Source organism: Abramis brama (assembly GCF_963993115.1).
Source record: "Abramis brama genome assembly, chromosome: 23".
Taxonomy (NCBI): domain Eukaryota; kingdom Metazoa; phylum Chordata; class Actinopteri; order Cypriniformes; family Leuciscidae; genus Abramis; species Abramis brama.
The window spans coordinates 2,563,491-2,588,145 of record NC_139985.1 but is presented as its reverse complement, the minus strand read 5'-3'; the positions used below and the strand labels follow the sequence as shown (position 1 = coordinate 2,588,145).

At 38.2% G+C, this 24,655-nt stretch overlaps 3 protein-coding genes across 3 annotated transcripts; 1 reads left to right on the top strand and 2 right to left on the bottom strand.

Annotated features, from left to right (window-relative positions):
- Nucleotides 1–520: 520 nt before the first annotated feature.
- On the top strand, nt 521–7,335 carry arf4a (ADP-ribosylation factor 4a). The gene is made up of 6 exons (XM_084101161.1): nt 521–902; nt 1,161–1,241; nt 1,644–1,753; nt 5,370–5,441; nt 5,871–5,996; nt 6,212–7,335. Exons 1-6 carry the CDS (start codon nt 836–838, stop codon nt 6,296–6,298), a joined length of 543 nt encoding a protein of 180 aa, XP_083957287.1. The 5' UTR covers nt 521–835; the 3' UTR covers nt 6,299–7,335.
- A 65-nt stretch (nt 7,336–7,400) lies between these two features.
- pde12 (phosphodiesterase 12) lies at nt 7,401–10,281 on the bottom strand. The gene is made up of 3 exons (XM_084101160.1): nt 8,986–10,281; nt 8,296–8,374; nt 7,401–8,098 (listed from the first exon to the last, which is right to left on the bottom strand). The coding sequence occupies exons 1-3, from the start codon at nt 10,222–10,224 to the stop codon at nt 7,647–7,649; spliced, it is 1,770 nt and encodes a 589-aa protein (XP_083957286.1). The 5' UTR covers nt 10,225–10,281; the 3' UTR covers nt 7,401–7,646.
- Nucleotides 10,282–11,459: 1,178 nt separating this feature from the next.
- Nucleotides 11,460–24,632, bottom strand: atp6ap1la (ATPase H+ transporting accessory protein 1 like a). Its single transcript, XM_084100622.1, has 7 exons — nt 24,466–24,632; nt 18,774–18,814; nt 17,932–17,984; nt 16,476–16,711; nt 15,885–15,935; nt 13,794–14,037; nt 11,460–13,023 (listed from the first exon to the last, which is right to left on the bottom strand). Exons 1-7 carry the CDS (start codon nt 24,564–24,566, stop codon nt 12,787–12,789), a joined length of 963 nt encoding a protein of 320 aa, XP_083956748.1. The 5' UTR covers nt 24,567–24,632; the 3' UTR covers nt 11,460–12,786.
- Between the last annotated feature and the right edge of the window lie 23 nt (nt 24,633–24,655).

Below are 24,655 nucleotides of genomic sequence, written 5' to 3'. Positions count from 1 at the left end.
GTAAGTAGGAAAACCTGCAAAATCGGCAGTGTATCAAATACTTGTTCTCCCCACTGTATATCTATCTATCATAATTGAAAAATATTTATGCATTTTTCTATTCTGTTAGATAGATGGATGGATGGATGGATGGATGGATGGATGAAAGGATAGATAGATGGATAGATGGATGGATGGATGGATGAAAGGATAGATAGATAGATAGATAGATAGATAGATAGATAGATAGATAGTCATTTTTTTCTTTATTAGTTTAACAAGGTTCAAAGAAGAAAAAATAAAACAAAAGTTAATCAGAAGAAAGCACAAAAAAATAAGTCAACATATTTAATATTTTATATTGCTTACTCTGTGAGCTATATCCCATTGCACTCATGCATGTTTAGGTTTCAGTCTGTTTGAACACTTTCAACTAAAACGATCACACATGTGGGTGAACAATCAATCAGAAACTTAATTGACGTCTGAAGTCTTTTTCTTTTTTTTTGGTCTAAAGTCTTCGGGCTCTTCATTTCGTGACGTGGCACCGGTGACGTCATTTCGACCGCGTTGGAGCCGCAGCGAAAAGAAGTCTGACGTGGAGAAGAACCAGTCTCGCTCAAACCGTTGCACAAAACACACTTCCAACCGGACAGAGAGAAGAAAAGAGCGAGGAAAGTGACAGAAAACGAGAAGAACGCGTTATTGTGGACTGGAGTTTGAGCAGGGTGATCTCCTCTGAGTGCTGAAGCTGCTGTGCTAAAGCGCTAGCGGTGCTCCTGTAGTTTCACTCCTCTAATAACTATTCGACTTTTACACTTCTTTTGTAAGTTCGTTGTTTTTGAGCTGGTTTAACATGGGTTTGACCATTTCAAGCGTCTTTTCTCGCTTGTTTGGGAAAAAGCAGATGAGAATCCTCATGGGTGAGTTGGAAACTGTTTTTGTGAGTTAGCTTAGATAACTGGCTATTTTGTGTAAAAGTATATGTTGCTGTTGGTATTTTCCACTAAATTATGTTTTTCGAGCTGTTTCTAATATTCAAAATGAATTAAAATGATAGTAAAATAAATCAGTGAATAAGTCACGTATCGTTTTAGGGTGTTTACTTTGTTTACAAGAGAATAGGAGGAAGTATTTTATGCAAAGTGTTTGACGTGATTTGTTTTCCTGTTCTCCTTCAGTTGGTCTGGATGCTGCAGGGAAAACCACAATCCTGTACAAACTCAAACTGGGAGAAATAGTCACAACAATTCCAACTATAGGTAAAATAACAGATCAAATACACCAGTCTGGGCAAATGAGACACTGAAAGACTCAAACTTATGAATTTATGTATGAAAGATTTATATGTGGGACTTGAGTCAAGGGATGCTGTGTTGATATCCCATAGACTTTCACATTATAATAAATATACCTTAAATTAAGAGATATTCTCACAAAAATATCCATTTTAAAGTCAAATGTAGGATATTTTGCCTAAAGGAAATGAAGCATTGAAGATTTTTCCATTGTTACATTATTTTCATGACTCGCACATGCACTTGACAGGTCTTGTGATATTTGCCATTGATTTATTGCCCTGAAACTCTCATCTTGATGCGAACAACTGCAGAAATCTTTATCTCCTAAATGCTAACGCACCCAACCCTGTGTGATTCCTTTAGGTTTTAACGTCGAGACGGTCGAGTACAAGAACATCTGCTTCACCGTGTGGGATGTGGGTGGTCAGGATAAGATCAGGCCTCTGTGGAGACACTACTTCCAGAATACCCAGGTAAACATATGCATAGATGGCCTCACATCACAGCAGGACGTCCCCTCGCACACGTTAAGATAGTCAAACCACAGTGGAGTCGCAGCATTCCAGCCGATGAATTGCTCATTCTGCCATGTCCGTTCTGATTGAGTTTGATCGTCCAGCCTTGTGAGCTGCTAGAACAACAACTACGGGTGTGTAGTTATAGTTTGGCTGGATGCCGTTGATGTTCTTTGTAGAGGATGTTGGTATTTCTATTAGGATTAAGTTGAACTGGCATGGCCTTTACTAGAGTTTGATTTGGAGAACAGAACAGTTTCTCTTCTGTTCATGTAATTCTCCTTTTCTTTGCTGGATGTTTGATAATGGAAAATCGATCGACAGGTTTAATTTGTTTACATTAGAAATAACAATGAAAAATACTTATAAAGCATTTTTATAAGCATCTTTAATGTTAATTTCTACATTTATTCATACCAAAGTCCCTTTAAGGCATTCATTTCACTCGATCATGAATTTTGTGCTGACGATTAAAGGGGTGGTATAATGCCTTTTTCACAAGATGTAAAATAAGTCTCTGATGTCCCCAGAGTGTGTGTGTGAAGTTTTAGCTCAAAAAACCCCACAGATATTTTTATATAGCATGTTAAAATGGTCACTTTTTGAGGGTGAGCAAAAACGCACCGTTTTTGTGTCTGTTCCTTTAAATGCAAATGAGCTGCTGCTCCCGGCACAGGGGGCGGAGCTTCAGGAGCTCGAGTCCTTTTACCTCACACACACATGCACTGAAAATTTCAAAAACTTTTAGCCTTTTATGTTCAAATCGAAGTCAGACAATGATGTAGAGACTCAAGAAGAAGTGACATGTAGACAACATTTCTGAATGGTTAGTTGATGAATTTATGTAGCTTATGTGTAGTCATTGATTAGCATATTCTGTCTTGAAAAATCTATAAATCGTGTTCAGGGGCGGGGTTATGTAAATTCTAGGGTTGGTGATGTCACAAACCCGGGAGGAATGTCGTGTAGTCTCTACCAGCCGTTTGTTGTAGTCCTTAAAAAGCGATTTACAAATTATAGCCCCTTTAATGGATTCATGTGAACTAATAGGACCTTATTGTAAAGTGTTACCAGGCGTGCTTGTTCTTTATTTCTGCACTCACAAAACCAAACTGTCCTTCACCAGCCTAATCAATTGTCATTAAAGCAAAGCCTCTTTTTTTAAAGTATTTTAAATGCCTAACGGTGCAATAAATATTACAGTTTGCATGTACAGTGAAAGTGGTCCTAATATGAAGATCACATTTTCCTTCAAAAAGTATTGTACGACATTTATTGAAACTAAACTGCAAAAATGGCTCATTTTCAGCATTTGCAAGGGAGTTGGATAGTTAGTATTATTGTTAGTGCTTCTGCTGTTAAGAAATAAGTCAGATGTGATAAAGCTGTGTGTAGCACCGACATCTCTGCAGATTCTTCTGAGGAATCCCAGCGTTAGAAAACAGTGGCTCACATTTGTTTTCAACAAGATCCCTGGGTCGGGTTGCACCAGCCATTCGTAAGTTCTTTCTTTAATTGGAACGTAAAGTCCTCACTAGAGGCTTTTAGTAACTACTAGCTAGTTTGTAACTAACTCTGTACTTGATTCCGTTGCACCATTTGTTCGTAAGGCAGAACGTAGCTAGTAGGGCGTAAGCTCTCCGTGAAGTAATGCGTAGTCGCATAATAATATGACGTTTAGCCTCGATGATCCAATAGCCGTGAGCAGAAGTTGTTTAAATGCTGGGAATTACTTTTGCTCACTTAACAGTAAAAATATGTTTCCATTATAGGGGTGGTTGATTATGATTTGACTTTTCTAACTTTAGTTAGTGTGTAATGTTGCTGTTTGAGCATAAACAACATCTGCAAAGTTACAACGCTCAAAGTTCAAAGCAAAGGGAGATATTTGCTTTTAAAGAAATCACTTTTTAAGGACTACAACAAACGGCTGGTAGAGACTACACGACATTCCTCCCGGGTTAGTGACATCACCAACCCTAGAATTTACATAAACCCCGCCCCCGGGGAAAAGATTTATAGATTATAAATCAATAAGCTAATCAATGACTAGAAGAGAACTACACATAAGCTACAGAAATTCACCAACTAACCTAAAAGTTTTTGAAATTTTCAGTGCATGTGTGTGTGAGGTAAAAGGACACGAGCTGTTGAAGCTCCGCCCTCTGTGCTGGGAGCAGCAGCTCATTTGCATTTAAAGGGACAGACACAAAACTGTGTTTTTGCTCACCCTCAAAAAGTGACAATATTAACATACTATATAAAAATATCTGTGGGGTATTTTGAGCTAAAACTTCACACACACACTCTGGGGACATCAGAGACTTATTTTACATCTTGTGAAAAGGGCATTATACCACCCCTTTAAATACGACACATAATCATGAATAACAAGTGTTTTTATATGTAACTAACATTCAGAAACTGTATTTGAAACGAATTAATAAGGATAAATAAATAAGTATTGATACAAAAAAACATAAGAAATAACATTTATTGATTATGACTGATTTTATTTGACATGCACAACACGGACCGATGGGACAGATGCACACAGTGGTGTTCGTATTGATGAGCCGCTAACAGAGTAATCTATTCACATAATGTTCTCTCACTTAAAATGTAAGTGAGTGTAAATGTCAGCGTTATCATATATGTCTAAAGACTTGAAGTCTGTCAGGTAAAAGAAGAGCTTGTTGATGCAGTTCAGTCTGTCTGATATTTTAGTGCAACCGTTATTCCTGATCGGAGGCTGCCGTAAATATTTAGTTTATACCAGGGCTGCACAATATATCGAAATTATCTAAATATCGCAAATGCATATATCGTGATTTGCATATTACAACGGCTTGCAATAACTGGGGTCATGAACAAAAAACAGAGAAAATCACTCGCTGCTCTTGGCTGGATAACTTTTGTAGCTTTAATAAGAATCAGCATATATTTAATTCTTGCAGTGAAAACTAAGCAGTGTTTTATTTTTACATTTGATTATTCAGTTTCTGTTGTTAAATAACCCTAATGTAGGCCTACCTGAACCCCTAAACCCCACTGATGTTAAAATAACAGTTCTTATGTTTCAGTAAAACACTGCTGTTCACTTTCAGAAGTTGTAGGGATGCTTTCTTGTCACAGAAAGAATGTGAAACACGTATGTAGGTTATATAAGTTTAAACATATTTTAAAGATAATTTAAGTTTATTTTACACACTTTAAGCATTATCGTATCGAATATCGCATTATTTAATGAGTTATCGCATATCGCATTTTTCTTCAATATCGTGCAGCCCTAGTTTATACAAAGAGTTACGCTTCAACTATGTTTAACGGTGCAACGCAAAAATATTTAGTAGTGCGTAAGTTGTATCTTAGTGCCCATTTACGCCAAAACCTGATCAATTCAGTCTGATGATCTGAAGAGTTTAGGCAGCACCGACTGATTTGAGTCTGACACAGTGTGATGCAGATTTGTGTGCAATGCAGTGTGTATGATATGAGTCTTTAAGAGAAGAACCTGTGCTTTATATTTTCGGACTGATACTCTGAATGACACATTTTGTTGTTGTTTGTTCAGGGTCTGATCTTCGTTGTGGACAGCAACGATCGCGAGCGAGCACAAGAAGCAGCAGAAGAGCTTCAGAAGATGGTGAGGAAAAGCATTTCTGGAGCAGTGCAACACATGAGGAACTATTAAAGTGCCCCTATTATGCTTTTACGAATATTACCTTTCATGCAGTGAGTAATGTTGTTGTTTGTGAATATAAAAGGCCTGCAAACTGCAAACGTTTTAAAGATCAAAGTGCACGATAAAAGTTTCGATTCTGCGAGTCGAAACGAGTCTTCAGCAATTCCAGACTCACTCCCTCTTTGAGAAATGAGATGATGTGCAATGTATATCATGAGAAAGTTAAAATGTTTTTTGACCTCGGATGCATATGAACCTATTATAGCAAACGTCCAAAACAGCTTTAAAATAGCATAATTGGGGCATTTTGTCAAAACCTTTGCTTTATTGTGCACAAATCATCAGTAAATGTGACATGTTTATGAGTAGTTCTGTTTCAAAATTCAACAGCTTCAGGAAGATGAACTGAGAGATGCCGTCCTGCTGGTTTTTGCAAATAAACAAGATTTACCAAATGCGATGCCCATCAGTGAGATGACGGACAAACTTGGATTGCAAGCACTTCGAAGCAGAACTGTGAGAAAGCTTAATGTGCAATATTATTATAATAGTTATGCATAATTATAAGCTGCATTTAATACATTTTTTAATATTGGTTATTACCTTGGAGCAAATGTATACATGAATCAGTTACATGTAATATGAAGTTTCATCATTCATTTAAATGCCTAATGTTTCTGTTTATTGGTAAGAATATGTTAATATTGTCCTTTTCACTCTCTCTTTATCAGTGGTATGTCCAGGCGACCTGTGCGACTCAAGGGACTGGTTTATACGAGGGATTAGACTGGCTTTCCGAGCAGCTCTCCAAACATTAAACTGCACTTCCTGTTCAAACAGGATGTGTGCTGTTCCAAAGGACATGATTAGTGGATTGATCTGTCACAGAAGCTCTTCATGTACCATTTTCAATGGATTGTTACCAAAAATTCACCTGCTGATGTCAATCTTTGGCAGTGCATTTTAACATTATATTTTTTGATTCGTTGCACCTTTGACCTTGACTGACATTTCTCCCAGATTCATTCCTCTTGATGTATGTAGCTATATAATCTATAGATCTGACCAAAGTATGAAAACTACTACATTTGTTAAGGAGCTCCTGGATCTTTTGTTACAGTAAGTGCTGCAGTACGCACTACACTTAAGATCTGTACTTATACATCAAGCATTGTTAATAATGAGAACTATTTTTTTTTTTTTTAAAGCTCTTTTTTTCATTTCGAATGCATCGTTCCCGAACGTTTGCATGCCATACATCCAAGGAAAGATTCTCAGAGAAGCATGCATTTCATAAATGAAAGTTTTTTCTTATAATAGCACACTTAAAAGATTGGCAATGCATTGATTTAAGCATTAGTTTTAACATGCACAAGATTATATTAGGAACTGGTCTGATGATGTTGTAAATAAGCAGCCTTTTTATTATGTATGTAATCACAATTGCCTTAAACGCGCTGTGTGTGAACTATGTGAACGCACTTGCCTGACCTGCTTTTGATTTACCATTTAAATTGAGAATAAACCTGTTCAGAATATTTAAGACATAATCATCTGTTTTTATTCCCAGCTTTTGAAAATATTTAATGATAGGAATCATCTAGCGGTTCCCCTATTTTAAAATGCATAAAAACGTAATGAATAAAAGTGTGATATAAAAGTGAAATGCATCACTTGTATGGTTGTGTATTGACAAAGGCTCAATCTGTGATAACCTGTCGCTTTTGAACGATGAACTGTCATGTTTAATGCTTTAAAGAGTCATGAAACCAAACAATTTTCTTGAGATGTTAACATTTGCGCATCACTGAAAACAATAGTACTCAGTGTGTCTATTAAAGAGAATTTGATTATTTTTCTGAACCATTTTCATTCTTCCAGTTTGAAAAGCAACGTTAGTGAAGAATTTAAAAACGATCATTTTAAATACAGCTTTTAATATCTCCAAGTAGGGGTCAATAGTGTAATTTAATAAATGTCACACAATAATTCATCCTCATTATAAATATTAAATTGTACAAGTGAGAATGAACCTATATGATAAATACAAATACAATGCTGAAATGAAAATCTGATCATTTAAAGGCTAAAATTGTTTAAGGTCCAAGTAAACAAATGCATTTTGCATTTGATGATTGATGTGCATGGACACGTTTGAAGCAAATGTTAGTCACTTGTTCTCCACTTGAGGTCACACACCTGCGCGATGTGATCAGACGGGTGCGAGACGCTCGGCAGGGCCAGATAGGTGGTGACTTCCTCGTGGCTGGGCAGAGGAATGACCTGCTCCACCTGCAGCACATGTGGCTCGACAAATATATAGTCCAGACACCCCTGGAAGCCGCCGACGTAGTTGGTGTAGGCCGGGACCCCACAGGCACTGGCCAGCTGGAACGGGTTAGCGAGTCCCGCCTGGATCTGCTCTTCCGGGCCATTGGAGGCCCAGTCGTCATGATTCTCCGAGACGGATCCCTGACAGACGAGCTGGAAGAGGCCGGAGGAGGGCGTGCTGTTGAAATCACCTGCGAATATAAGCCTGGCTCCGGGATGCTTCTCCATCACCACCTGCTTCATGTGTTTCAGGGCCACAGCAATCTGGACCAGTCGAATGTTTCCTCCTGAAAACACAATAGAATGTAATTTCATTCACATTGATGTTCACCTTTAATATTACCAAGTGGCAGCGTGTTTATACAAAATAGCAGAGGGCCTAAAACAGACCCTTGAGGCACTCCATAATTTACTGATGTTAACATGGATAATTTCCTGTTTAAATAAAACAATATGGTTAAATTGAATTGAATTAAATGCTTACCTTTAGGGTGCCAGTACAGGTGTGTGTTTCCGACACATAATGTCCTTGATGGGTCGCATAACGACTGCAGAATGGTCACCTGAGAAATTGGGCAAGCGATGCATTTTTGTTGGTTTTTGCAGATACAATTTGAAGCAAGACAAAACAAGGATTAAAATAAGCCACACAAAAATATTATTTTATTTCAGGATTTTGTTTTTAGAGAAATTAGAGAGAAAAATGTAAAATAAATAAATAAAATGAACACTGAAACAAAATTATTTTAAAATAAATAATTGAAAGGAAATAAATAAATAAAAGAAAAATGCCATCACATAAATGACATTTGAAAATTTATTAAAATAGAAAAAGTTCATTGACATTTTAATATATCACAAAATTAAGGTTTTACTGAATTTTTGATGAAATAAATTTCAATCTTAAGGGTAAAAACTTAAATTTATGACTGTTCGTGTGTATAAAAATTTTATTTTATTTTTTAGCTTAAGCTTAGTTTAATAAGAAAAAAAGTACATTTATTTTTTACATTTATTTATTTCATTAAACCAAGCTTAAAATTAAAAAAAATAAAAAATAATTCCTTAAGCCTGATTCAGTAAATCCCAGACAACTGGAAAAGTCTTGGAGCCCTTTTGGACAATGGGAGTCAAATCATTGATTTAAGGTCTTTAATCTGTTGCAGTGAAATACCTGCAACACCGTTGACCTGGTTTCGATCTTCTCTTTCAAGCTGGGATTGGTGGACACTTTCTCCAACAGTTCCCGATGAAGAGGATCCGCCGCCAAGGCCTCACTCAGCACGACGTCATACTGCTCGAGCAACTTCAACTTTGACCTTCTAAAATACGTCGCCAGACCTTCATGCTGTCTTTCCTTGACTTTGAAAACCCCTTCCAACCCGAAAGCATCCAACGTAGGAGATAAACCATCTAAAAAAGCACACTTATCCACCTCCTGGAGGCAAATTATGTCCGCGTTGTACCCCGACAGCTCCTTCTTGATCAGATTCTGCCTGTAGTCCATCTCTAGGGCGTATGGGGCACAGTAAGGGTACAACACCGTTTTGGAAAGATCAGTTTGAGCGTAGATGTCAGCAAGGATGTTATAAGACACAACCCTCAGGGAAGAATCATCTGTGACCTTCTGAGTGTAAATGTGCCTGTTATCAAAGGTACATGTTCCTGGACCGGCTTCTACTGCACCGGAAGACACCAGTTCCTTGGGTTCCCCAAACTTGGATCCATTCCCTGGTGTGCATTTTAACATCACCCTTAAACCAATGTCCAGATTAGATGGCGTAAACACACGTTCAAGTCCTGCCTCCCTCCAGCAGTCTGGATCTCCGCTCATATGGGCATTAGGTGAGCTTTCCTTGAGCCACATGAACTTACAGTCCTTGAGATCTCCAAACTCTATCTCCAGCTTGGGACAAACTGGAAACTCGGACATTAGAGACGATGGCAGCTCGGATAAAGTGAATGTTGGAGGATTTCGTTCCACTTTGTACTTCAAATCCCCCACATGAAGCACAGCCCCATCCAGCCACGCATCAGAGTTCACAGTCTCCACAGACACGTGATCTCCGTTTACACACAGAGTGATTAGGGGTTTATCCACTTCCGGAGTCTCACTTTTCCCCTTGTTTTGCTTTAATCTTCTCGCTTTGCTTCGTGTTTTGATGACGCCGGACGCTATTCGAGCCAGAACTTTCCCTAACGGTTCTGTTTGCTCGCGCAGCATCTGTTTATTACTGCCGTCGAGGTTAAACGAGATGGTCAGTTTGGACTCACAAGGCAAACATCTCACTACGCATCTCTCCATATTCATATTAAACCGGGCGGTAAAGATATTTCTATGGGTTGGGATTGAAAAGGGGGGAATATAACGGAAAAGTAATAATTTACTTGCAAATGACACGCGACTCAACATGAGGACCTTGCGAGAAACTACCGGTGGCTTCCGTGATCGAAAAGCTTTCTGATTATTCAGAACAGTAGATTCGACACGTTTTAAGCTGAATTGGGTATGAAATGAAATGTTCTCTTTAATTCCACCTTAATTAAATCATTGAATATATTAGTAAACTATAACACTATTAACGTGTCCTCGAAAAAGATTAGTAACGAAAACCCTGATCTCAATATTATAATAGTGTCCTTATTATTCGGAGAACTAGATTCGATATATTTATTTCTGTTTTAAATTAGTTTTTGTAGATGTTGTTTTATTTTCCTTTTAATAAATACTTTATTATTATATTAGAAGATTACTATACCATTTACGTGGTATCCTCTAAACCAGGGGTTTTCGAGCCGTTTCTGGTGAAGTGGGTGGAAGTTAGAGGAAAAAACGGTGTAAAAACAAACGAATGAATTAATATAAAACGATTAAAATAAAGAAATACAAATTAGAGTAAAAACAACAACATCCAACAGTAAAGTATACGTAGAAAAACGCATATAAAACATTAATATAATCATATTTATAATAATTAGCATAGTATAAATTGGCTATTTATACAATAAACTATATACAGATGTGCTTTAAATTTTAGGATCTAATAAAATTGAAATGCCCTTCTATAAGCTAGATTTGATACGAAACCGTGAACTTTAAAGGGATAGTTCACCCAAAAATGAAATTTCTGTCATTAGCTATTCACTCACCCTCAAGCTTTTCTAAACATGCATGACGTTCTTTCTTGTGTTGAACATAAAGGAAGATATTTTGAAGAATGTTGGTAACCAAACAGTTTCTGGTCCCATTGACTCCTATAGTATAGAAAAAAATACTATGGAAGTCAATGGGGACCAGAAACTGTTTGGTTACCAAAACAATATTCTTTTGTGTTCAGCAGAAGAAAGAGCCTCATACAGGTTTATAACAACCTGAGGGTGAGTAAATGATGACAAAATGTTTATTTTTGGGTGAACTAAATGTCCCTTTAAGCTCATACACGAGTATTTTATACTGCCACTAGGTGGCGCTATTAGAAAACGCTTCATTATTTTAGAGCTCATAGATTGTTTGTAGAAATAACAGTTCATTGTTAATAAATCACTGCTACACACAGGATTTAATATAATCCGAGTCAACTCATTTCCAACAACCTGTATCTTATGGTACCATTGAAACATTCTCTATTATTGCTCAAAACAAAATCATTTTGAAACGCAACTGTGCTGCTGGTTTTATTGAACTCAATTGAGAGGACAATAATAATCAAATATTAATACATCATAGCCCATTTCACATCTCCATTTTATCTGCATAAATGTCTGCTGAACAAAGTTAAGCTATTATTATGTTCCCAAATACAAGTGTACATGAAAAAAAAAACATTTTCCCTTATTTAGCACATTATGATTATTAGCAATATACAGTACATGGTACAACGCAAACCATCTGATTATTCTGGTTGTGAAATGTCTCTAGCCACTGGCATGCAGCATGTTCACTACACAACAGACGTCATGTTGCTTCCACTGTTGTTTTGCTTCAATAGTTGATTTAAAATCCAAGTTAACTCATAAGAAGCCGCTCTTCACCGCAGCCAAAGGCTCAGCATGAAATCATACACAAAAGACCAGAAACAAAAATTAAATAAGAAATTACAAAAACCAGAGTTAACATACAATCTACACAAAAAATACCATAACACAATTTTTAAAAATACGTATTCTCAAAGTAACATCAGTAATTAATAAATTATTTTTTTTGCAACTCCTCAAGAAAAAATGTGTTAAAATATTTGCTGGTTAAACACTGTATTGAAACCGTTTCGCAGTATGTTTTATTAATTGTTAGAGTTTTAGGTTTTTGTCGATCAGTACTTTTCTAATCACGAGGGGAAAAGCATTCCTGTTTTCACTGATAGTCAAATTAAAACTATATTACATGATCATAACGATTTATTCATAGTTCAAAACTTCAAAGTCAACATGAAATAAAAAATTCTAAATTCATGTTCCTTGATTTCATTTCACCATCAACTCCGACTTTTTCTACATGCATATGTGCAAATATCTCATATTACAAAGGTAAATTGGTTGCAAACACATTTCATGTTGACTTTAAAGGCGCATCAGTATTGAAGTTAAACTGGTCCTTAGCAGTCGAACAGAAGCTAAGACAGACGATGCAAATGTAAGATATATTGATTATTGTGCTATTTCGATTTGCATTCAAACATCTGAAGATCTCTCTCAGAAATGACGGCTCATGAAACCTGACGCTGAATGTTTAATTCCTAGGTTTTTGGTGAGAACTGGTTGATATCTCCCAATCCTCCTGAAGCTCCTGAAGGAACCTGATTCGGACTTCCACTGTCCCACCACAATGATGTCACTGCCGTGGTGCAGTCAGTCCCGAAGATCCCTGGTTCCCGTTCGGATGGGATTGTCTTCCAGCTAGAGTCCCGTCCGCTGATTTCCTCTCTTTCTGGCTCAGAGTCACAGAAGTGTGTGTGTGTGTGTGTGTCTCTCCGGGACCCTAGAGGTTGTTCTTCTCTGTGCTCTCCGCTTCTGTGCTGCGAGGGAAGTAGACGGTGGTCTTGTGCTCTTCGTAGCGGTCGATGTGCTTGAGGTGAACCACCATGTGCAGTGCGTACGCCAGCACCAGCAGGAGGATCAGAGACGTGATCAGACCCATCAGGATCGCAGGAGTGAAGAAGGTCTCGCAGTCGCTGGCGGACGCAAACTTACTGGACAGAACATTAAACGCCTGGATCTGAGGAAACAGCAGATGATTAGATGATGAGTATCCATCCATCCATCCATCATCCATCCATCCATCCATCCATCCATCCATCCATCATCTATCCATCCATCCATCATCCATCCATCCATCCATCCATCCATCCATCCATCATCCATCCATCCATCATCCATCCATCCATCCATCCATCATCCATCCATCCATCCATCCATCCATCCATCCATCCATCCATCCATCCATCATCCATCCATCATCTATCCATCCATCCATCCATCCATCCATCCATCCATCCATCCATCCATCCATCATCCATCCATCCATCAATCCATCCATCCATCCATCATCCATCCATCATCTATCCATCCATCCATCCATCCATCCATCCATCCATCCATCCATCCATCATCTATCCATCCATCCATCTATCATCGTATCTATCTATCCATCCATCCATCCATCTATCCTTCCATCCGTCTATCTTTCTATCTATCTATCTATCTATCTATCTATCTATCTATCTATCATCCATCTGTCTATCCAGGCAAAGCAGAATAATTCATAGTTTTCGATATTCCATATTACACAGAATTTAATTTCACTCAAACTCAGCATGTTCAACCACAAACTCTGCATTATGAGCTTTTTTAAAGATGCTGCTCTCATGCCAAACCACAAGCTTGTGTAACCCACATCACACACCCACCAGAGCCTAAAAATACTGCACAAGATGCTACAATCCCAACACACGAGGCGTTTATCAGAGGGAAAGTGTTGCTGCCAACCTGGAAGTCAGTGAAGGTGATGTGCCAGTTTGCGGCGTGGTCGGTGCCGGCACTGGGAACCAGCAGCGTGTCGTACTTCTGGAGGCTGCTGACGTGCTGGCAGTGGTAGGAGTTAGTGGAGGGCGCGTACACATCTGTGGCGTTGAACGTGGCCTCGTTCGTCCAGTTGTAATGGATGTGAACGTTATCCAGAGTGAACCAGTTCTGTCCCGCAGACTCGTAGAATGTGTTTGACATCTGTAGCCTGTGGAAATACACACATATATACATTTACATTTAGGGCCCTATTTTAACGATCTGAAACGCAAGTATCAAGCGCGAAATGCAAGTAACTTTGTGGGTGGATCTCGGGCGCTGTTGCTATCATACCGGTGGGATAAATGACTCTTGCGCCCGACGCAAATCTAAAATGTGTTGGTCTGAAGTCGCTTCATTACTCATAGGTGTGGTTTGGGCATAATGTGAAATAAACCAATCAGAGCGTCATCTCACATTCCCTTTAAGAGCAGGCGCGCTTGTTCCATGGCGGATTGCTATTATAACGGCGGATTTGCCAGACGCACACCAGGAGCGGTTCACAGCCGAGGAGACCGACGTTCTCGTCAGGGCCGTAAAACACAGAGAAGTGACATTGGGGATGGAGAAACACACCCAAATTAGCTTCGGTTAAACAGGCGTATAACATTTTTGGTAAATGTGTAAGCTAGATTTATGCCTATTTTTTCACATCTTCATGGACACAACAATGATTTCCCTCGTGTGTTAATATTTTTCCTTGTAATTATGTATGGTTTGCAAAAATGTGAACTGCTGCTTCTGTGTAGATGAGAGAAGCAAAGTGTATGAGCGTTGTGCACACACTACATTATGGCCAAGCTTGTGCCCTTAAAATAGCGTCTGAATAACGCGCCACTGACTTTAGACGAGGTTTCTCCTGGTCAGTGGCGGGATTGTTTTCTGAAACTGCAAAATAGCACCAGGGAACGTTTGCGCCGGAACACGCCTCCTCTTTTCGCTGAACCGCCCCCAGGAACGCAAGTTCATTCCCTAATTTACCGACGTGCGTCTGTGGAGGGAAAAGTCCTCTGTGCATCGGGTGCAAAATAGGAATGATACATGCGTCGGTGTACAAAGTCGATTGCGCCGGGTGTAAGATAGGGCCCCATGTCATTTAGCAGCAGACGCCTTTGTCCAAAGCGACTAACAAATGAGGTGTAAAGCAAGCGAGTCATCGTGAAGAGGCAAAAACAACGCAAGAAGTGCTCAAAATACAAAGTTCAGTTGCATAAAGGCCTCATTATACTTCTGCGTCGGACCTACGCCGGAGCCTATACGCCGTAGGCAACGTGTTGGTTTTAATTTATACTTCTGCGTCGTTGTCCGCGTTGACGCGCACCTAGGGAGCATGTGAAACCCCGAGGGAGGGGTTCTGGCAGACCAATCACAGCGCTTGCGTCCGCGTAGAATTGACGCGTTGTTACATTTTTGGAGAGGTGCACGTCAGGGTATGCCGTAGGGTACGCGCGCTACACACAGCCTAGTTCGACGCAGAAGTATAAATAGGCCTTAAGCCAGACAAGGAAGGGTTAAAGGAATGGGACAGAATTTACAACATTCAAGCCATTCAAAAAATTATTTCTGCTTTTCGATGAAAAGTGCAAATTGGATGGTTTTACCAGCACACAAAAAATATTGCACTGTAAATGAGCCAATATTGACACATCTGTGATGGCACCGGTTGAATTTTATATTAACGTGCCCATTAACATTTTTTAAAACATTCTATATTTGAATATTCTAACATTAACAATAACATCCTATAAACATTATAAATAGGTTTTCTTTAATATTAATACCAGAGCTGTTTGGGACTGACTGCCTTTATATGGGATCATGTCAATGTTAATATAAGAATATTAAAATATCAGAATGTTAATAAAAATTATTATTTATTGAAGATTGGTATCTTTTGTCATATCACAGGCCATACTTTACAGTTAATGGAGCTTTAGCCTAAAAATTACCACTTAACTAAGGTAAAAATCACTGTAATTCATCATTATATCATACACAAAAAAATAAATAAATAACCTGATGGAGAGGCCTCTGAGATCTTCCACATCGCCGAACCGTAGATTGAGTCTGGAGAATAACAAAATATGTCAAGATATTATTAAATATCAATCAAGTTTAACATGTACACACTTTAGCTGTCAAATTTCTCTCTTCAATAAAGCATCTTAAAGCAGACTGAGGTGGTTTGCGGGTATTATACAGTTCTTCTCTATATCAGTGTCAGTGTTTCTGAACTCCTGAAACGCCTCCATTGTAGTCTTGAGTTTCTTCCGGGAACGAACACGTCACAATATTCCTCATTTAAATAATTAATATGCAGAATAAAGGGGCGGGGCCTGGTTGAGTTAGTTAGTAGTGTGTTAAACTGGCGGTTATGGAAAGGGGCGGGACATTTCCCCAAACACACTCGAAGCGCTCGACCAATCACAACACACTGCTCCAGCCGACCAATCAGAGCACAGTGTGCTTTTCAGAAGGAGGGGCTTCATAGAGACAGGAACTAAACAGAGCGTTACTGACAGTCTGGGAAGAGAGGAGCCGCAACAATGGAGAATATGAGGAAAATAATCAACATTTAAGCAGGAAAACCTGTGCAACTGAACTTACATGGCTTTATCTTTGCTGCAGAATGAGCCTTTGGTGTCCACCGGTGCGTCTGGGCTGAAGGTTCTCTCTGTGAGGTCCACTAAACTGTGATTCCTGTACCTGATGGCCAGTTTGCGGGCCCTGAAGAGGATACAGGTCTTGCCGTTGTACGTCACACTCAGAGGAGAATACGGCAACAATCCTGGAGACTGAAGCAACTTTCTGCGAGGAGGAGCGTGAAGCTGCCATCCGTACGGCTGAAACAAGAGCACATCAGGGTCACATACATGCACTACCCCTCAAAAGACTGGGGCTGGGAAGATGTTTTAATGTTTTCTGAAAGAAGTCTGTTCTGTTCACCAAGGCGGCATTTATTTGATCAAAAATGCAATATTATAATTTAAAATAGCAGTTTTCTATGTGAATATATTGTAAAATGTAATTTATTCCTGTTATCAAAGCTGAATTTTCAGCATCATTACTCCAGTCTTCAGTGTCACATGATCATTCAGAAATCATTCTAATATGATGATTTGATGCTCAAGAAACATTTCTGATTATTATCAATGTTGAAAAGAGTTGTGCTGCTTCATTTTTGTGGAAACCGTGATGCATTATTTTTTTTTAGGATTATTTGATGAATAGAAAGTTTATTTGAAATGGAAATCTCTTGTAATATTATAAATCTCTTTTCTGTCATATTTGATCAATTTAATGCATCCTTGCTGAATAAAAATATTAACTTCTTTCTACAAGGCTATGTCATACCTTTTAGTAACAAGACATATTGTCACACAAAGTGGGGTAAGTTGTCACAATATAAACTGTCACTAAAGAGCTTTTCAGCAAAATCTAAACAGCAAAACAGTTATGAACCACAAAACAGCTGATTAAGCAACACAAATGTAAAAGGTAACATATATTAAACCTATATATAAACCAGACCTTTTGGCCAACATACATTGTGATTATTCAACTGTCATTAAAACCCTAATAAAAACGTATGAAACATACTGTGTGACAACTAGCTGTTAAATACACTTATGAAAAACAGGGTTACACTGTATTTTAAGGTGTCATTGTTACAGTGTAATTATACATTTAAGTACTGAGTAATATTAAGTAACTACATGTACTTAATAGGGTTAGGGTAGGATTAGGGTTTGGTTGAGGGTTAGTTGCATGTAATTATGCATAATTTACTGTTATTACTATGGTAAGTGCATGTGACATATGTAACATGGACACTGTAAAATAATGTGTTACCAAAAGCACTTTACAGAACGAGACTTTTTGAGGCACTGTAACGTATCCTAAATCAGAATGAAATTCCTGATTAAAAATGTAGCATGTCTGTAATCTGTTTTTCTAAAGACAGTGCAGTCTGTCAAGGATTAAATTCATCTAGTTTGGGAATCTGCACCCCAGCGGCGGCACAAGGTCACATTGGCTTCGCTGGCGGACAAACACATCTCACCTGCAGCGTTCGTCTGAGACGCGCTTCAGACACAAACACCGAGCCATCAGCGTCTGCACACAAACAACACACCACAGGCGTATCACATTCATCCTAATAAACACATTTATAAAGAACTACAGCGGTTCATTTACTAAAACAATGCATAGAGGAATGTTTTAACCCTGTAAAACCTGACATGTGACATAGTAATTTAGACCTTTTTTTGTAAATTACATGTTTCTTTATTGTATTTGACATATGGCTCTTGATATAGTGAGAATATGGTGGGAAAACAACTCACTTTTATTCAGAGGCCCAAACTGAGCAAAAAATAAGCATTTTGGTGCAAATGCTGATATTTATATGCTGATGCTTGTAATGTAAATCATTGATCTTTATAACAGTATAACAGACATAAAATGCATATATCTCCCAAGAATCTGTTTTATTAAGATGATATTTAAATGCTTGGTTTTATGTAGTTTTAAAACATATAATGCAATGCAATACAATAATAATTGAGAGATGAACAAATAAATGATCCACGGAAGCCTGATGATCATCATATTTGATACTTACATTTTAACATGATTTTCTAAAAAAAATGACGTATTGAATCAAGCAAACCTGAGTTACTTCAGTCCAGTAAGTGTTCATCATGAAATATTACTGACAATATTGTATTTACAATTACACTAAAAGACCTTTTACTTGCTTAAACAGTCTATCAATCAGAAGACAGATGGCATGTCGAAGATTTTGTGCAACAGGTTGTGATCATGTAGGCTTGAAAGGGTTAAATATTGCAAAAAAACATTGAGGGAAGAAATTTAGTTTTGATATTTATCAAAACAACTTACTCTCTTGAATGCTGATGTCTTGGGATGGAACATCATCTGAGCTGCAAGTATGAGAATTTAAGTGTGCATTATTAATCTACCATCATAAACATTTAGTTGAAATCATTTTATCTAGTTGGATTCAGTCATTCAGTCTCGACTGCAGATAGAATCTTCGCATGTTATGAATATGAATGAGAAATATGAGGCTTTGATGCTGTGAGTCACTGCTGAAACGTCACCATCCGTGAAGTGAGACCAACTCTCTTTCAAGTCACTTTTTACGCTTTGCTCTGTTGCCGCAGGGAAATTATATTGCTCAGGAGATCTCAGTTATGTTTCCTTTAAAGTATCAACTTTGCTTCAGATGTTTCTCCTGCAAATGCCTCAAGTGAAATAAATATAGACATAAATGTGTAAATTAACATACAGCAAGAGATATAAAATAAATTTGGAGAGCATCTCAGTTACATTTCTTGAGATCTCTTCTGAAACTCTATATACTCTTAAAAAGGGTGGTTTGTGCAGCGATGCCATAGAAGAACCATTTGGGTTCCCTAACACTAACCATGCGTCAAAATCAATCAAAACCCACAGCCAATCAGAACAGTGTGTGGGCGGAGTCTCGCGGCAAGTGCACAGCACCAGAAATGGATAAGTAGCTGCATAATCAAATTCACAAATATTACACCATTTAAACATTATTAAAAATACATAGGCTACTGAGTTACTAAAACAATCTTTGTCAAAGAATACACTTGTTTGTTCACAGTTTGAACGTTCTTGTTTCCATTTGTTTAATTTCAAGATCTGAGGTGAATTATCCATTGTTGCTTTTACAGCTTCAAAGCTGGAGCACTAAATGATATTCAAAGTCACACTACACGTTTTTAACATTAAATAAAGCAAATAAACAGTACCTGAGATTATCATCGCCACAATTTGTGTTTGTTGTTCCAGCGCGACGTCGCAGAAAAATAGAAACCGTTTCTAAAATGGAGTCGTCGCGTGTCGCCGTCGCGGCTGGTTAGGACAAACACTGATTAACAGAGTTAGGACCATAGACTGTTAGGAACCTTTCAGTGATCAGTTCTTAAAAGAACCATTTTTTTTAGTGTGAAGAACATTTTAACAATCTAAAAATAACCTTTTTTCTGTTAAAGAATGGAATGGAAAGATTCCGTGGATGTTAAAGGGTCTTCGTGAAACAATCAATGCAAATTTATTTTTATTTTTTCTCAGGAGAAACATCTAAGATCAGCAGAAAATGCTCTCCTTTTAATTGTTTTGCTGTCTAGGAGAAACAATTTAGATATAAGAGATCTAATGTGCCGTATGTTCTTCTGATTTCTTCAACAGCAAGACAGATTACTCAAAGATGAACCGTTTAAACATCTAATCACTGAGTAATGCTGTTGCAATGGGCTTAACCTGCTTCTCAGAGCTGATTACAGGTCAGTCTCTGGATCATAATGTCAGTCAGGGATCAAAGTAAGACGTGAGAATGTATTCGTTTAGCAAGGATGAAAGATGAAGCAGAAGAGATTCTGGCTCACATATAAATATATAACACAAATAAATGAATGTTTTCTTTAGCGTGAGGCACAGCTCTACTCGGACTGATTAACTGTGCACATAAATAATCTGGTGTGAGAAGAATTAGTTGTGTTTTCTACATCAAGCATCAATCACTAGCACTAATGCTCCTAGTGATGTGATCAAAGTTCAGTGTGTAACTCGTATAGTATATATAAGTAATTCTAAACTTGTATAAAAAAAGTTTATTATATTTTGTTTTCAAGACAAAAATTAAAAGAAGGTTAAACACAACTCTGAGCTGTATCAACAAACAACAGTGAATTTTCATTCATTTTTGTTTCTATATGTCATACGATGTTTATTATGGAAAAACAACAATATTAAACCACAAATATTGTGTATTTCTTGTTATATCGTAAGTGCGTTTATGCACACATTTTTCTGATTGTTTTTGCAAACAAACATGTCAAAGTTATCCAAACAGAGGAGAGTCTGCTGGAGAAAAGAGAACGAGACAGAGCTCGTAATAAAACAAGAATCAACATCAGATCGAGTGTGTGTGTGTGTGTGTGTGTGTGTGTGTGTGTGTGTGTGAACAGAGGAGAGTCTGCTGGAGAAAAGAGAACGAGACAGAGCTCGTAATAAAACAAGAATCAACATCAGATCGAGTGTGTGTGTGTGTGTGTGTGTGTGTGTGTGTGTGTGTGTGTGAACAGAGGAGAGTCTGCTGGAGAAAAGAGAACGAGACAGAGCTCGTAATAAAACAAGAATCAACATCAGATCGAGTGTGTGTGTGTGTGTGTGTGTGTGTGTGTGTGTGAACAGAGGAGAGTCTGCTGGAGAAAAGAGAACGAGACAGAGCTCGTAATAAAACAAGAATCAACATCAGATCGAGTGTGTGTGTGTGTGTGTGAGAGAGAGAACAGAGGAGAGTCTGCTGGAGAAAAGAGAACGAGACAGAGCTCGTAATAAAACAAGAATCAACATCAGATCGAGTGTGTGTGTGTGTGTGTGTGTGAGAGAGAGAACAGAGGAGAGTGCTGGAGAAAAGAGAACGAGACAGAGCTCGTAATAAAACAAGAATCAACATCAGATCGAGTGTGTGTGTGTGTGTGTGTGTGTGTGTGTGTGTGTGTGTGTGTGTGTGTGTGTGTGTGTGTGTGTGTGTGTGTGTGTGTGTGTGAACAGAGGAGAGTCTGCTGGAGAAAAGAGAACGAGACAGAGCTCGTAATAAAACAAGAATCAACATCAGATCGAGTGTGTGTGTGTGTGTGTGTGTGTGAGAGAGAGAACAGAGGAGAGTCTGCTGGAGAAAAGAGAACAAGACAGAGCTCGTAATAAAACAAGAATCAACATCAGATCGAGTGTGTGTGTGTGTGTGTGTGTGTGTGTGTGTGTGTGTGTGTGTGTGAACAGAGGAGAGTCTGCTGGAGAAAAGAGAACGAGACAGAGCTCGTAATAAAACAAGAATCAACATCAGATCGAGTGTGTGTGTGTGTGTGTGTGTGTGAGAGAGAGAACAGAGGAGAGTCTGCTGGAGAAAAGAGAACGAGACAGAGCTCGTAATAAAACAAGAATCAACATCAGATCGAGTGTGTGTGTGTGTGTGTGTGTGTGTGTGTGTGTGTGTGTGTGTGTGTGTGTGAGAGAGAGAGAACAGAGGAGAGTCTGCTGGAGAAAAGAGAACGAGACAGAGCTCGTAATAAAACAAGAATCAACATCAGATCGAGTGTGTATGTGTGTGTGTATGTGTGTGTGTGTGTGTGTGTGTGAGAGAGAGAGAACAGAGGAGAATCTGCTGGAGAAAAGAGAGCGAGACAGAGCTCGTAATAAAACAAGAATCAACATCGGCTTGGCTTTAGGAGATGGAGAACTGTGGGATCTGAAATGTTGTAAAAGCGACGTGGAGATGATGGTGTTTTATTACTCAACAGGAGAGTAAGTGTTTTATTGAACAGATAAACTGTCATATGTCTCTCTAACTGTAGTTCACTGTAAAGCATTATCTATTGTGAAGATTATTTAATTACGGTTGTTGTAGTATCGTGTCTATTAATGGGTAAAACTACAGTAACATCTTCAGCTAATCAGCTTGAGATCCTTTAATCTAAACTGGTTATATCTCTGAAGCCTAGCAGTGAATATGAGCAGTATGATAATCTATATCTCTTTTTTAGTTATGAGAAAGAATCATACACATTTGCACAGTCATGCAGAGCCGAAGCACAACCAAAATAATGTTCCTTTAATATAATTTCAACAATAAATGCATGTATTTGTTGTTGTTGTGCATCGTCGCACCAATATAAACTCATTTATCACCTCAGGACTCCCACAGTGCAGCAGAAGATGGTGACCCTGTGCTGATGCCCTTGTCCATGTAGAGGAGGAGCTGTTTAATTACTGCACTGCAAACAACATCTATCTATCTACCTAATCCATCCATCAGTGAGTCTGCATCAACTGAACTTGACCTGCACAGCACCTCTCAAATAAACAACCTGATCGCGTAAATAAAGTGTTGACAGATCGAGAAGGAAAGGCAGAAAGAAAACACAAATCCCTCCTTCTATCAGCTTCGGCAGTGGCTTATCTTCTCAGCGCTGATCTGCCGTCGCTGTATCTGAACATGTGGGCTAGTGATGGGCCACAGTCTGCACATTTATATAATCAATGGAATCTGCTGACCGCTTCAGAACGCGTGTAGCATATTTCCGCTGGGATGCTCAGATTAGTGCGTGTCTTTAAAGTTCTGCCTGTATCTAGATGCTTCACCAAATCAAATCTGTTAATACACAGCTAAAGCCTGGACTGGCCTACATGTAATAAAACTCCATCTGTGCGAGTGCTAGTGGAGAAACGCTACACATTCAGCTCCTACAACGCAATATGCTGCCAATTAGATGTGTTTTTAATGCGAACTGCAATATGAAGTTGATTGCAGAGAAACTGAACATATGTGGCCATTAAAATAAAATACCTTGGTGCCTACAGCTTAAAAAACAATACGGTGTAATCACTTAGTTGCTTCATGTAGTAAAAGAGATCCAGATATCTGTTTAGGGTAACACTTTTGCCTGTCTTTTTTTGCTGATTTATTTATGTTTGTTTACATATTCTTTCAGCATTTTATACAACGCTGAAGTGAGTCAAGAACTTAAATAGATGCTCAGATTTTCTGGGGGAAACTAAATAGTAACAATATAATAACTTTAGGCACCATCTGGTGGATATAGATAAAATGCAATTCTACCATCTTGAATTTTACACTGCATGCTCAGAAAGCAAATTTAAACGCAATTAAAATATATGTTTTTTTGGATACATTTTATGCAATTTTCATAAAATTTCAAATATACATTTTTTGCATACTTGACTACTTTACTTTGAGTATATTGTGCCTACTGTAGTGTAGTTTTATGGCATATTGTGTTTTGCATATTGTCTGTCATAAATTATGTTGATCTGCAGCAGTCTTACAAAGAAAATATAATATAATCTATCTATCATCTATCTGTCTGTCCATCTATCTATCTATCTATCTATCTATCTATCTATCTATCTATCTATCTATCTATCACCAGGTCAAAATCAAAAAACTCAATACAAAATGTTATTCATTAATGCATCAAAAGATCAATTATTAATAATAAACACGGATCAGGCTCATTTATGTAATATATAAATTATACATAATGTGATTCTACAGCTTGATTCTACACATTTTTTATGTGATGTTTCGCCCCAGACATTTAAAAAAATATATATATTTAATATTTCATTCAATCAATAGAAGCATGACATCAGGAGGATGCTCCACATTCCTTCAGTAATCCTGATCATTCCTGCATCCCAGCCTGCTCTCATCTTATCTAACACACACATCTCTGCCTCCAATTTTAGTAGCAAATATGGATTTGCCCTGTAAACTGATGCCGATGGATTTTCTCTTGTGTTTCACTGCAAGAGCCCTTCAGTGGAGTCTCAATGCAGACACAGTGTGCATGAAGGGTGGACAAAGGAGGCAAGCACTAGTTTGTCTCTGACACACTGATAAATGCATATAAAAGATTCTCAATATACAGTCTTTGTTTCTCCTGATTTCACCATCGGAATAAATGGGATGCATAAAATACCACGGCTCTGGCTTGTTATTTCAAAATAATTCACTCACCTTCCTTCCACAAAGGCAGACAGCTGCTCATAAGACGAGGATATCTGCAGGAAAACAAAGGAAAATAACGCAAGAGACATTGGACGCCACGTTGATGCCATGTATACATCCAGATGAGTGCCAGAGATGATGCTGAACACTCACTGCTGCTTCATAATCTGCTGGATAACGGGCGCAACCTCAGCCGATG

What these genes read in the sequence shown, in the direction of transcription:
- atp6ap1la (XM_084100622.1), bottom strand. Translation starts at nt 24,566, where the DNA reads ATGGCATCAACGTGGCGTCCAATGTCTCTTGCGTTATTTTCCTTTGTT. An exon ending in TGCAGCAAAGATAAAGCCAT is followed by an intron (nt 15,936 to 16,475) that starts GTAAGTTCAGTT and finishes GTTATTCTCCAG; the next exon opens with ACTCAATCTACGGTTCGGCG. An exon ending in TCACCTTCACTGACTTCCAG is followed by an intron (nt 13,024 to 13,793) that starts GTTGGCAGCAAC and finishes CTGTTTCCTCAG; the next exon opens with ATCCAGGCGTTTAATGTTCT.
- pde12 (XM_084101160.1), bottom strand. Translation starts at nt 10,224, where the DNA reads ATGTTGAGTCGCGTGTCATTTGCAAGTAAATTATTACTTTTCCGTTAT. An exon ending in CCAGGTCAACGGTGTTGCAG is followed by an intron (nt 8,375 to 8,985) that starts GTATTTCACTGC and finishes CCAATTTCTCAG; the next exon opens with GTGACCATTCTGCAGTCGTT. An exon ending in CCTGTACTGGCACCCTAAAG is followed by an intron (nt 8,099 to 8,295) that starts GTAAGCATTTAA and finishes TTGTGTTTTCAG; the next exon opens with GAGGAAACATTCGACTGGTC.
- arf4a (XM_084101161.1), top strand. Translation starts at nt 836, where the DNA reads ATGGGTTTGACCATTTCAAGCGTCTTTTCTCGCTTGTTTGGGAAAAAG. An exon ending in GCAGATGAGAATCCTCATGG is followed by an intron (nt 903 to 1,160) that starts GTGAGTTGGAAA and finishes GTTCTCCTTCAG; the next exon opens with TTGGTCTGGATGCTGCAGGG. An exon ending in CACAACAATTCCAACTATAG is followed by an intron (nt 1,242 to 1,643) that starts GTAAAATAACAG and finishes TGATTCCTTTAG; the next exon opens with GTTTTAACGTCGAGACGGTC.